The sequence below is a fragment of the Equus przewalskii genome, chromosome 4 (genome assembly GCF_037783145.1).
Source record: "Equus przewalskii isolate Varuska chromosome 4, EquPr2, whole genome shotgun sequence".
Lineage (NCBI taxonomy): Eukaryota > Metazoa > Chordata > Mammalia > Perissodactyla > Equidae > Equus > Equus przewalskii.
The window spans coordinates 61,333,801-61,347,283 of NC_091834.1; the positions used below are offsets into that span (position 1 = coordinate 61,333,801).

At 53.2% G+C, this 13,483-nt stretch overlaps 1 protein-coding gene across 4 annotated transcripts in view; it reads right to left on the reverse strand.

Annotated features, from left to right (window-relative positions):
• CRHR2 (corticotropin releasing hormone receptor 2) overlaps positions 1-13,483 on the reverse strand; it is a 48,129-nt gene that overhangs the window by 10,396 nt on the left and 24,250 nt on the right. For 2 of the 4 annotated variants that reach the window (XM_070616148.1, XM_070616151.1), the window contains 6 exons: positions 7,332-7,417; positions 5,856-5,965; positions 5,369-5,486; positions 3,319-3,472; positions 2,741-2,801; positions 1,210-1,282 (listed from right to left, as the gene is read on the reverse strand). In XM_070616148.1, coding sequence (XP_070472249.1) covers positions 1,210-1,282; positions 2,741-2,801; positions 3,319-3,472; positions 5,369-5,486; positions 5,856-5,965; positions 7,332-7,417 — 602 coding nt within the window. The remainder of the gene's footprint in view (positions 1-1,209; positions 1,283-2,740; positions 2,802-3,318; positions 3,473-5,368; positions 5,487-5,855; positions 5,966-7,331; positions 7,418-13,483) is intronic. The other 2 variants (XM_070616149.1, XM_070616150.1) reach the window with 1 other exon arrangement.

A 13,483-nucleotide genomic window follows, 5' to 3' on the forward strand; every position in this document is an offset into this window, starting at 1 on the left:
TCTGTTCATTTCCTCACTGCCATCCATCCTTTGCAGCCGGGCTTGCTACCCGCTATGGGTGGTTCCCCATCCGGGCCAGGCCCTCTTCCTTGGCTGGGTCCCAGGCTCATCTAAAGCCCTACCCCTCCAGGATGGGCTCTCAGCAGCTGGCAAGGAGGAGATGGGTCTCACGGAGTTTCCCTTCATGCTAGGGGGTGAGTGACTCATTGCAGCTGGGACTCCAAGGACAATCCTTCCCCCACTGACTGGTGACAAGGACCGGCTTCTGCCTCTGAAATGAATGGAGCCCTGATGGTGGAAGTTCAGGCAGTGGGTAAAAACCTTCCTAGTCATCAAGGACACTCCAAAGATGGGGGTCAAATGAACCCTGGAAGAAGTCACGAAAAGAAGGAGAGTCAGGAAACAAAAGAGATAAAGAGTAATTGTCTCCAAGGTCAACCAAAGAAAGCCCCATTAAGCACCAGCTGTGTGCAACAGGAGGATGGAGTGCTCCCCACAAGGGGTGGGTGGCCCTTTAAGGAAGCTAGTACATAAAAAAGCCTGAAATTACCGAGCCTGAAATAAGTCTTACGTAAATGCCAATTTCTTATGGGGCTTTTTGTATGTCTCTTTTTTTAAATGTATGCTATATAATGGATTCATTTTGGCAGAATGCAGCCTCTAGTTAAACTCTACCTTAATTAAAGCTCGTTGTGGATTAAAGACGTGGCGGCAATTATACCTTAGATGCGAATACATTTGGCAAAGGGCGGGGAGCTGGACAAGAACAATTGCTCATTATGCTTCATTCTGGTACCACTATTCCACGCTGGGGGCGGTGGGCTGGGCCCCAGACGGGGTCCCTGCCAGTAGAGGGGGATGCAGGTCTGGGCTGAACAGAGGCCTGCATACCCTTCGCTTGCCATCAGCGGCCCCCTCCCCTGGGTATCTCGGCATCGTACCTGGCAAGGGAACTCAGATGTGGGAGGCACGAGAAATCTGCCAGTTGGACCCATTCTCTGCCCAGAGAAAGATCCCGAGGGCCAGAGAGGGGAGGGGGCCATACCGGGGCACGGAATGTGGGGGAGAGAGAGCCAGGAAGGTGGTGCCGGGCAGCGGGGTGATATGTACAGAGTGTGCATAGGGGGCCACTCCAGGCCACATCCCTCGCCAGCATCTCTGCTCATCCTCTGGTGCCCATCCCCATCCTAGTCCCCAGTTAGGACCTACCAGGAGCACAAGGATGATGGGGCCCTGATAGATGTAATCCACCAGATCACCGGGCTCCTTGCCAAACCAGCACCTGCAAAGATGGAGAGGCTGTAAGTGACCCGCTGAGCTGGAGCCTGACGACCACTGCAGACTTGGGCCCAGGGTCCTCCAGCTTCACCCTTCCTGAGACCCCATCTCCAGGGCTGCACCTTCCCAAAAAGCCTGGGTGCACAGCCCCAGCCCCACTGACCATCCTGCTTACCCCTGGGCTGCATGTTGCCTTATATGGAGGGTCTGGTCTCCCCAGCTGGATGGAGGGCAGGCCCTGGGGCTCCTCCTCCTCCTTCTTACTCACTCACCCCATCCCAGACTGCTGGGCCCAGGGCTGGGCATGCAGGAGGCTCACAAGTGAAGGGAGAGCTGGGCTCCCCGTTGCTGGCCCAGGGCCAAATCACCCTGTGCCACCTGTTTCTGTATTGCTCAGAACTCATTGCTTCATGTGACAGGCACTCAGCCACTGAAAGCAGCAGATGGGGAGCCTTATCCTGCCCTAAGGCCTGGCCTTTCTCCAAGCTGAGCCTCATTCACCCAGTGAAGGGGGCCTGCTGCTACCAGAGGCTTCCTTATCCTCTGAGGAGAACGGTGGGTGGAGATGCTTCAGGGTCCAGGGAAATGCTGGGCCAGCACCTGGTCTGGCTATGCCAGCAACTCCTACTGGACCTCGGGAAGGGCCACACGGACTTTGGGAAATTGACTGTGTCCTCCACAACCTCAGAGATCATCTGGTGCACATTGCCTCAAACAGGAAATCTCCCCTACTGTCTCCCAGCATTGAGGTTTCTGGTCTTTGCTTGAACACCCCCTTTGACGGGAAGCTTACCACTCCCAAGGCAGCCCTCTTATTCTTGGGCAGCTTTTATCATTAGGATCTCTTCCTAATGGTGAGCTCCTGGAACCCATCCCCTTCCTGCCCCTGCTCCCAAATCCCACCAGCTCTCTTCAGCCTCAGATTTGTATACAGACACCTATGTTCTCACGTCCCCTCTCGCCTCAGCTGGTGGCACCTGACTTCCCAGGCGCTCCTTGGCTGGTCCATGGCCAGAGTTGCCATCATCTGGGCCGTGGCTCAGTGTATCAAAGTCTCTGGTACAAGGAGGGTCCCAGGATAGGACACTGTACCCCACCAGAGACTGAGATTCCAGAATGAAACAAGTGTCCACTGCCCCAGCCCGGGCGTCTGTGGAAGCCTCCAGCCCCTGGCCCCCGGGGCGGACCTGCCCCATTCCACTCTGAGGAGGAAGCCTTACCAAAGGCCAACGGGGTCACGCATTGGGGCCCTTCAAGGAACCATGATTCCTAACTCAATTCAATGAACAAAGTTGACTTGACACCTGTCCAGGGTGCCAGGGATACTTTTTCAATTTAAGCACAGCAGGAAAGTGAATCTGTCCTGGCGTGACTGCAGTTCCTGCCCTATGGCTTGGCTGCAGCCCATGGCTGACCTGTCCTAACATCCCTCTGACCCCCGTGGCTGGCCTGCTCCACTTACTGTTCGTTCTCATAGTAGAGTTTGCCAACGGCCCAGGCGATGATGATGGGGCAGGGGATGCCTGAAAGAAGGACAGACACGGGCTGCAGGGGACAGACAGATGGACAGGGCCCCTCTTGTAGAATACAGGTAGGAGGACCACAAGGGCCTGGGATCATGTTTCCAATTGTCCCACTGTGGGCTATCCACGACCTGGGGGCCTTGTCCTTAGACGTCAACCCCATCCCTCCCCGACTCTCAGCCATCACCTCTAAGCTGGTCAGAGAGGAGGGGACCAGGTGATTCACTGAGATTCTTTGATAGAGAAGTGGAGCTGGCCAGCTTCTCTTTCGAAGCCAGAGACAAAGGTCTTTGGGTTGGCCGTTGCAGGCAAGGAGAGGAGGGCTCTCTGAGGAATTTCTTTGGAGGACCATTTGCTTCTTCCTTGCCAGCATGGAGGGGAGCGGCTGCATCCTCACACTGTCCTGGGGATGGCGGGCAGGGCTGCGCTCCCGTCCTTGGACCCAAGGTGAAGGGAAGTGACCTTGTCAGCAGTACCCCCTCCCCACTAGGCCCTGCCGGCCCCCCAGGACCCTCACACCATCCAATAAAGAGGAAGAGCCACTTCCGCAGCCGCTCGGTGGAGTAGGTCATGACGATGGCCGTGTGCAGGTAGCAGCCCTCCACGAACATCCAGAAGAAGTTGGTCACCACGAAGTAGTTGAAGATGGTGGTGATGCAGCGGCACCAGACCTGCACGGGGCGGGCGGCGGTCAGGGGCTGCCTGGGGCCAGGGCCCAAGGGTGCAGCTTGGGTGCTGACGGAGGGGAGGTCATTTTAGGTCATGGACATGGCCTTAAACACCCCCCAATCTCATTCTGGGAATTCATCCCTCGTCATTTCTCTCTCACTGTTCTAGATTAGGTTAAGGCGCCAGTCTCTGCGGGTGCTAATGTGTCTTTAGCATCTCCCCAGAGCTTCCTAATCTCCCTTTTTAATAAAGAAAGGAGTCTGGCTCTGAGCTTTCTGCAGAAGCGGCTAGAATTGAACAACGCCGTTGTGCTTTCACTTATTTTTTTTGAGGGTCACCTTCAATCCACAGCAAATCAGACTGCTTTCCATTCAGGGATGGAATATGTAATTTCACATAGAAAAAAGTAGTGAGTCGATTAAAAGAAAATTGTTCTATGAATAATTGTACAGGGCCGATGTGAGTGAACTGCAGCCGTGGCGGCGACTCTCCACAGTCTCTGGTTTGGGGAGATTCTGGGTTTAGTATGATCACCGCTGGCTCCAGAGGGAGAATCGCCAGCTCCAAGGCCTCTGGAAAGTGGCTGTACCTCTCTGAACCTCACTGTGACATGGAGAAAATAATGATGCCGTCTTATCGGGTGGTTAGAGGAGATGAAGGAGGGCAAAGGCAGGCACCAAGAAATGAGTGTTGTTGCCATCTGCCTCCCCAGCAGAAGGGAACTGGTCCCTGCCCCTCTGAGCAAGGCTACCCTCCCAAGTACCTTGCAGAGGGGAGCCAAGGGTGCGGGCAGAGGAAAAGCTGCCCAGGGCCACAGTGAGCCACGGCCAGGTCTTTGGCCTCCAGGCCAGAGCTCTTCTCAACAGACCCTACCTGGCCGTTTTCCCCAGGAGTTTGCCCCTAGGAATCCTCAGAGCTAAGGCTGGGGTGTAGGGAGTGGTGCCCTGTGATGGGGAGCTCTCTGCTCCATGGACGCCCCAACCTCTCTCTGTCCAGCTGTGACAGCCCTGGCTGTCAGACACGCTCCCGTGCTGAGCTGACCGCTGCCTCCGTGGCTTTCCCCCATGGTCCCAGGCCTGATCTTGGACCCCACATGGCTATCTGTCTCCTCTGTCCTGAGAAAGTCCTGCTGAGGTGGGAAGCCAAAGATCCCACCCCCCCCCCCCCAGCTTTTCTCCAGGTTAAGTGACATCTTATCAGTACAAGCAAATATTGGGCTGCAGGCACCCCAAATTGGGTTTACCTCAGTTGGTGCTGGGGCAGGGCTCAGTGTGGGGCCAAGTCAGGGGTCACACCAGGCTGGGTGTCTGCTCAGGTCCAGCCATCCAAAGAAAATGTATTGAGAAGTCTCTAATGGTGTGCCAAAGGACTCTGCTTGGCCCCATTCCAGTCTCCAGTTTTACAATGATTTGGACACAGGACAACAGCAGTTGACACAAATCTGGAGTGGACAGCTAACACGTGGGATGGCCTGCTCAAGATCCTGCTGGCCCCAGATAGAGAGGCATCATTACAGTGTCTCCTGACCTTTCAGCCTCAGTTTCCATGTCTGTATAATGGGGAAAATAATTCCAACAGGTCTGTCACCGGAATTAAGTGAGATAAAGCTCAGCAGAGGTTAATTCCAGCCTGCTTTTCTCTAATGGGCTTTGGGAGGTTCTGAATTCCTGAGACAGGGAGTGGAATGGGATAAACCAAAGTCTGGCGTCAGGTTTGTGCTGCTCCCAAGACCCCGGCCTGGCAGTCCTCGACGCACCCCTGGCCCAAGCTCTGGAGGGGCAATGACTGGGGTGGTGGTGAGCGCAGCTCTGGGTCTGCACCTGAGGGCTGGGCAAGAAAGGCGGGTGCCCACAGACCCTGGAGCCCCCCAGCCCAGCCCCAAGCCTCCGCCCAGCGACCTTGTTGCTCTCGTGCACTTCGTGGTCGATGAGCTGCAGCAGGAACCACATGACATTTCTCAGGATAAAGGTGGTGATGAGGTTCCAGTGGATCACGTTCCGCAGGCAACGGATGCTCCTGTGGGAGGCCCAGGTCAGCCAGGGTCAGGGCTCAGCTGGGACAGGCTCCACCTGGGGTCAGAGCTCAGTTGGGGTTGGGATGAGGGGCCAGCTGGGGTCAGGGGTCAGCTGGGACAGGAAGGCTCAGCCTGGGGTGAAGGCAGGGCTGCACCAGGAGCCAAATTCCCACTCGTAGTGGCCCTCTCAGAGCCAGCTCCCCTTTTGTATCCTGCATGTCTGCCAGCAGTCAGTGCCCTGGCACCTCCCCTGGACCCCGTTTGTCCACTGGCCCCAGGCCCCTGGAGGGAGGTGACAAGTCTAGGAGAGGTGAAGGGGGTGCTATGGGAGGAGGGGCGGGGAGAAAGCAGGGGGTGGGATGTGGACTCACCGCAGGGCCAGGAAAAGCAGGAAGGCAGCCACGAGGGCTGCCACGGAAACGCAGTGGCCCAGGTAGTTGACGACAAGGGCGACACGGTAGTGCAGGTCATACTTCCTCTGCTGGACAGACAGACAGACACAGGGCAGACGGAGGCATGGGGCATGAGGAGGGTGGGGCTGGGCTCTCTAGCGGTGGCCATGTCGTGTCCTGACCTGGGGCAGAAGTGGCTCTGCATGTCATCGCCACGCCTGGCTCAGGGAGCTCACTCCTATCGGCCCTGGGTGGCTCTTGACATAAATGGCTACGCTCCGGCCTCCCAACATGCAACTCCGGGCAGCTTTGTACACTGCCTATCCTGAGATGTGCCAGAGGTGTGGGTGTGTATATTTTCTTTTCTTTTTAATTCTGGAGTTGCCACCCCTGTGTTTAGTCTCAGCTCAGACCCTAGCTCACTGAGTGACTGCAGGTGAGTCGATCTATATCTCTGGGCCTCAGTTTTGACATCTGTGCAATGGAGCCAACCTGCCCTCCTTTGCTCAGAAGCAGGGACCTATGAGAGGTCTGGGGGGTGCCTTGGGATCAGCCTGCCCTGGGTGCAGCAATGAGGGGGAGAATGTAAGAACAGCATTAAAATCAACTACAAGCCAGCCTACTTTTTATCATCACCATGTGCTAGCAATTCTAAACAGAGGCAGTGATAAAGTACTCCTTCCTGCCAGGGCCGACTATCCCTCACTGCACCCCACCCCCACTTTGGTTGGCCAGTGCTCAGAAAGATGGGGAGGTGAGGACAGAGGGCTGGAGGGGACCGGCCCGCTTGCCACTCCCGTGGCCCTCACTGCAAGACCCCCTTATGCTCACATTTTGTAGAATCACTTTCTCAGAGTAGACAAACGTTTTTCCTCTGAACTTGGACGTTTTTTGGGGAAAAGCTCCGGACCCACTGGGGGCTGTCCCGGGTGAATGAGGAAGGGTGAAGTGGCACGTATCATTCTGGGTCAGGAATGAGGTGCAGCTTCAAAGGTGAGGCGGCCAGCACCACAGGCAGCACGGAATCCAGTTAGAGCCAGGGGGGCTGGTGAGGTCTCAGTGGGACCCAGTTCCCCGTGGGACTGCCCTTCTGGGGGTGGCCCTTGTTTCCATGTGGAGTCATAGATTCAGAATGCCAGATGAGGAAACTGAGGCCCGGAGGAGGAAGGAGCTCACCCAGACTGTTAGATGTTGGGGCTCTGGTTATAAGATATTCTCTTCTTGTGGCACATGCCACCTTGGTTGTGTCCTCCACCAGCCGGAGCTCTCCTGAGGGTGAGGCTCCATGTCCCCCTCCTCTACCCAGCACAGTGTCACTGAGCACAGGGCAGGACATGGGGGCAAGGGCAAGAGATACAGAAAGGAGTGGTTTGGTTGCACAAAGACTGGTTCTGCTCAACGTAAGTCCTAATACCTGTATAAGGATCGAGGTCAGAGCAGGTGGGGGCCACTCACCTTATCATCCAAAATGGGCTCACACTGTGAGTAGTTGATCCGTGAAGCCCATGTCCCATTGTCCAAGCACTCTCGGTAGGCATTCCCTACAAAAGACCAAAAGGCAGGTCACTCCCCTCCTCAAGAACACCCCCTGGCTCCCAGGTGCCCACAGGTTAAGGTCCATGCTCCTCAGCCTCTCTAGGCCAGGAAACTCAACGCATGTCTGAAAGTTCATGTGAAAGTTCATGTGAAAGTCATGTGAAAATTGCACAAAAGGCTTACCACTCATGGTAACTAAAAAGCATGATAAAATCCATTTTTGATACAATCTTTGACTAGCATTTTGTACACTTTCTTTAATGTTTGTTTGAAACCAAACCCAATTGTGAGCCCTGGGTTCTGAAGTTTCACTGCTCTCAGCAGACCAAACAACCTCCATCCTTATCTCAACCACTTTATGCTTATGAGGTCCATCCTTTTCCCCACCAGCAGCAGTACTTCCATTTTAATAATAGCTCCCATTTACATAGCAGGGGTTTCCCGTATACCAGACCCTTTTCTAAACTGCATTATCTATGCTTGTCCATTCAGTCCTCACAGCAACCTCAGGAAGTAGGTACTAACATCAACCCATTTTACAGAGGAGGAAACTGAGGCACAAAGAGATTAAGCTGCTCACCAAAGACGCAAAGATGAGAAGAGAGTTCAAACCCAGAAGGTGTGGCTTCAGGTTTTATGTTCTTAATCCCTAGGCGATGGAGCAGTGGCAACACAGCAATGAGAGAAATTTGGGGAAACAGGACCGTGCTGCTGACCCTGAGCTACGGCTGCCTGAGAGACCCCCATGTGACGTCTCTAAATGTTTGAGAACCAGCCTCTGTATTAAAGTTGGAATGGGAAGTGTGAAAAGATATTTCAGAGCACCCGTGTCAGATGCACAAAAGTGCAGGTTCTATTGAAGGGGAATGTACAAAGGTCAAGGATGCTCCTATTTACCTGTCTTTAAGCCCTAGCTTGACATCAAGGTCTAGCTCCTAAGCCGCCCCCTCCAGGTAGCCCACCCTCAACCTCCAGCCAGGAGGAACCCCCCCTACCTGAGAGCCCTTCACCAGCCTCTTCTCTGCCTAGCACCATCAGTTTGTGTCTTACCTCTCCCACTGGACTGCAAATTCTAAACCATCCATCATTGGGGGTGATTTGTACCAGGGTTCTGCTCTCTGGCTAATGGGCAGCTGTTTGTGGAGTTTTCTTTGGGGCCTATGTTAGATATACAGTATAAAGCCAAAAAAATAAATAGCTCACAGAGCTGGAGGGGGAAGCTTAGATGGTTTTGGGAAGCAGTGAGTTGTGAAATAATTAAGTTACTTAAAAAACCCACTTCCGTTGAACCGACAGTGAGTTAAAAGCAATTGAATTATTAAGAAGCACTTGCTGAAGAGCAGAAACAAAGGGGGAGAGTCTATTAGCTTAATTGTTTTTTAATTTGGTGCTCTGAGCTCACAGATTTTTCAAATTCAGGGATGTTACGCGCCTGTTCCTGCTTCCTTGGGCCTGTCAACATGTGGCCAGCCTCTGGCAGGGCCCTGGCCAAGGTGTGACGACCAGGCCAGTGACAGTCTGACACGGATTCTGACCCCAACGTGAGGACACAGGCTCTTTGCTTTTGACCAGGGCGCCCAATTCCCCGCTTGGGTTTTCTTCCTCCTCAGAGTTGTTTTACTGTGGAAAAGTTGTGTATTAAGACAATTTGATGCATAGGGTCAGTGACGTTACTGAACTAAACAACAGAGTGTAGGGTGAAGCCAGAAGACCCCACGTCAAGGTATCTAGGGAGTATCAGGTCCTTCTGTAAAGTGAACAATCCCTTTCTGATGGGGGTTTAGAGTCCCTCTCCACAGGCCTGTGGGAAGTGAACAGATCCTGATCCCAGCTGTGGTTCAAACGGAAGAAAAATTGATCTTCTGGGGATGTGTTTGTAGACGTTATCTAGCTCTCTTGAAGTTCAGTACTAAGCCCCTTCCTCTGGGAGGGGTTCCCAGATTGCTCCCATCTCACCAATTTTTCTCCTGAGACCCCTACTCCCCACCCTGGAGTCCTGACAGCCTGAGCCCCACACTCCAGCCCTTGCTCAGGACCTGGCCTGAGTTGTTCGGGTGTGTGAGTCTGCTTTCTCTGATCAGCGTGTGGCTCCCCGAGGACAGGGGCTCAGAATATTCATTTCCCAAGTATGATATTTTGTGGTGGGTTTGTGAATGGGAGGGACTCAGGACAGAGAGGCTGCAAATCTGAGATCTTTCTGGGTCCTTACATCAGTGCCCCTGGGGTACCAAGTTCTGTGGATTCTGTCTCCTCTTTCTTTTTCCAGAGTCCACCTCCTTCCTGCCCATCCCTCCACGCTCTCTCTGGTTGTCTTGCCTGGACTGGCACAACAGCCTACTATCTTGCCTCCCTGCCTCTTCTCTTGTCCCCTCGACTCTCTCTATCCTTTACTCCGACTGCCAGAGTGATCACTTTGATTCCTGCTTAAAAGCCATCAGGGGCTTTTTATTGCTCTTGGGAATAAAGTCCAACTTTCCTGGTGTGATATTCAAGGCCCTCAACACTCGGGCCCCAGCCTAACTTCCCCCACTCACCTCCATCACTCTAACGGCAGGTGACTTCTGCACTAGCAGGCCTGCTGCATCCCTGGCTCTATGCTGAAACACCCCTTGGAACATCCTCCTCACTCTCACCCACTGCTCACTGACAAACTCCTACCTATCTTTTAAACCCCAGCTCATATGCCACTTCCTCCTGGAGGCTTCCCCAACACCCGAGCTATTAAGCAATCTCTTATTTTTTACCTCTAAACACCTTCTCTATGTCTTCCCATCTCTTGAGCACAGGCTTTCACACTCTATTGCCCTTGAACCACAGCAACACATGCATTTCTTATCACAACCCAGTACACACGCACCACTTTACTGAATCCAGTTTCACAAAGTGAAATTTGTTTTGACCGCAGCTATAATATTTTTCTTTCTATTATATTCTAATGAATCCTATTTATTATATACAAGTGCTTGTTATGACCCACTAAATTGACTTCACAATCCACTATTGTGCTACAATCCATGGTTTGAAAAACAAAAATCTCTTTTAGAGCATTTGCCATAATTCACTATGGACTTCATCTCTTTGGACTTGAGCCCTCTTTTCTTTGCTACTGAACTTGAGCTGCTTGGGGACAGACAAACAGGGAGAGATCATATTGAGGTCACTGGATCCTCCCTCAGAAGTGAGCCATTGAGTACAGGTAGGCTGAATCAATTCGACTCAGATCTGTCCAAACCTTGGAAAGCAGGGTCTGAGATGTGTGATGTAGTGGTGGGAGGGGTCACCCCTCTGGGGGCCCAGCCATGCCTGGGGGTGTGGTTCTGGCTACAGACACTAGGTGCCTGGGGACTGAAGGACAGATGTTCCCAGCTCTTCAGGGGAACTGGCTAATGAGGACACTGAGCCCGCAGACACAGCTTTGGACAGGAGAGGGTAATACAGGAAGAGTTCCCCAGGAACCATGGGAAGATGGGCAAGGAAAGTCTGAGGCCAGGTGGCTAGGCCAGGATCTCAGGGATGCATGCAGTGAGGTAGGTACCTGTTACCACGGCAACACAGGTACCCCTGTTGAAGATCGATGCTGATGGTGTGTGATGTGGCCTGCCATGGGCATTAGGGTCTGGATGGTACAGGCAGGGTCTTCTCTTCCAGGGCTCTGTGGCCTGGGAAGCCTGGACTCTATCCCTAGCAGTTTTCCAGGACTCTGCCTCCAGAGTGGCCCCAGCCTGTCAAAAGCCCCCATTACAGTGGGCTCCCCCCTTACAGATGCTGACACTTTGATAAGAGTTCCTGGTTCAGGCAGTCACCTGAGTGATCCAAAAGCCTGGGTGGGAGAAGATCGTGGCCCATATTCTATTTGTAGTTTTGTATCTGGCTGGCTAAGTGACCTTGGCTAAGCCCCTTCTCTTTTGGCCTGAGTTTCCTCTCTCATAAAAAGTAATGTAAATTGTTTCTCAATGATGCTACTCCATCTGAGGTGGGCCAAGTATTTGTTGTATGAGATTTCTCAATTTGCTAAATTCCAGTAGTACACTTGAGCCATTGTGACAACTCCAAATGTCCTTACATCACTTTCAAGTGCTCCCTAGGTTGGCACTTCTATCTCTCATAGTTTAAGTGGCAAGGTATGGAAGACAGGGACTATGAGGGACCATTTCTGGTGGTAGTTATGGGGGAAAGAGTGCAAGAGACAAGTTGGGCACGGTGAGTGAGTGGGATTGTGGGGCAACAATGTGGTCACTGGATATCTGGAAATAAAATGACAAGAGTAGGGGCAGGAAGGTGCTGGCAGAGGGGTGGGAAGGACCAGAAGCAATAGTTACTGAAGGAATGAGGTCACTGTGCACGACCAGAACTTTCAGCACCACGGACAGCAGAATGACATCGCTCCCCACCACACATGCAGGTGGGGGACCTTGGAGAGCTCCCAGCACGCAGCCCTCCCACCCTGCTTTCAGCCCCAGAAGGTCAAGCTAACTCCTGTTCCTCTTTAAGGCCCAGCTTCAGCCCTAGTTCCTCCAGGTGCTTCCATGACACTCCAGTCCACTGAGGGTTCAGCTGCTCACTTCTCCTAGCTTAGGCTGGGCCAGGATTGCTCTCTTGCTGACCCCTGTAAAGGGGTTATGCTTTCCCAGCTGGCCCAGGGAGGCAAGGCCTAGGTCGCCCTCTCCTTTGGCACTTTCTTAAGGACTACACAGAGCTGAGTACACAGGGGCTCAGGATGGACCGAGGTGGTGCTGTTGCCTAGGTTACTGGAGAACTCTGAACGAAGATGAGAGGCTTGGAGTGGGCTGAGAAGACAGTCCACCACCTTGGATGCCCAGGCTCTGCCAAGTTGCACAGCAAGTGCAAAACAGTCACACCTGCAGGAGGCATCCAGGGTCTCACACACATGCCATAGGTAGGCTGAGCCCCGCTTCCAGAACTGCTGACACTGTAAGTCTAGCCCCATGGTGAGTAGGGGTGTCAGTCTAAAACAGCAACTTGTGGTCAGCATCCTCCAGATTCCAGGCAAGAAAGCTTCAACTGTTCCCAGGAAAGTGCACTGGAAACTGGGTCAGCAGGCATCTCCTTGGGAATTTAAGAGGGGGAGGCAACTTCTCCCTCATTTTCTCTGGAGGGGCCCAAAGAGGGAGAATGACATGTCCACGGTCACCAGCAATGAAGAGTCAGAACTAGCTCTCTCTCCCCTGGGACACTTTTTCAAAGGGGAACCTGGAGTCAGTGTTTCAGGAAAGGTGAGGCTCTCCTTGCTACACTGTGTTCCAGAAGATGCAGCCAGCTGTGCCCCTTCTGCAGTGTCTTAGCCACTTAGTGTCTAGATCCCCAGAGTAGAAAATGCCTTAGGGGCCAGATACCCACCCTCAGTCCTCTTACTCCCTTTCCCTGGAGGTGGGCTGCTCCAGACCTAGCTATCTTCTTCTGTCTGGCTTGGGGCCTTGCTGGGAAATCTTTGGCCTTCACCTTGTGTAACCTTTCTTACCTCCCGTGGGAAAACTCTCCACTGCCTGGACTGGGCAATGATGCTATGGGGAATAACCAGTTTCTTTTCACCTCCAGTTGAGACCATTTGGGGAAGTCTCAAATGGTCATGGTACCAACAGCATAGTCCCCCTAAGCTTTCCAAACAATGCGTGTGTCTCTGAGTTAGCACTCCTGCACCTCTGAGATGCAGCTGCATTAACTAGGGCTGGCTGGCTCTGGGTGCAGCTTGAAGCTTCCCTGTCTCAATCTGATACAGCACATTGGTGGGGTTGTGGGTGGGGGCAGCTGGCGATGCCATCCAAGCTCAGAACCAGCCTGACTAGAAGGAGCGCTGGGATAAGAGACTGGGAATTTGCCATGCCCACATCAGTCACCAGGTTGAGAAGGGCCTCCCCAGGGCTGCCATCTCCTTGTGGCCTTTGGGATGAGGGACAGGGAACTTCTATTTCAGTTTTTCAGTGTTGTGTAGACACTGCTCTTGGGGCCCCAGTTGTCCATTCTGGACCTCCAAAAACCTTCAGCTCCCTATTTCCAAAGGACTTTTCACTCATGATGCCCTTCCATCCTTGAGTGAGCATGGGAGGGGTAAA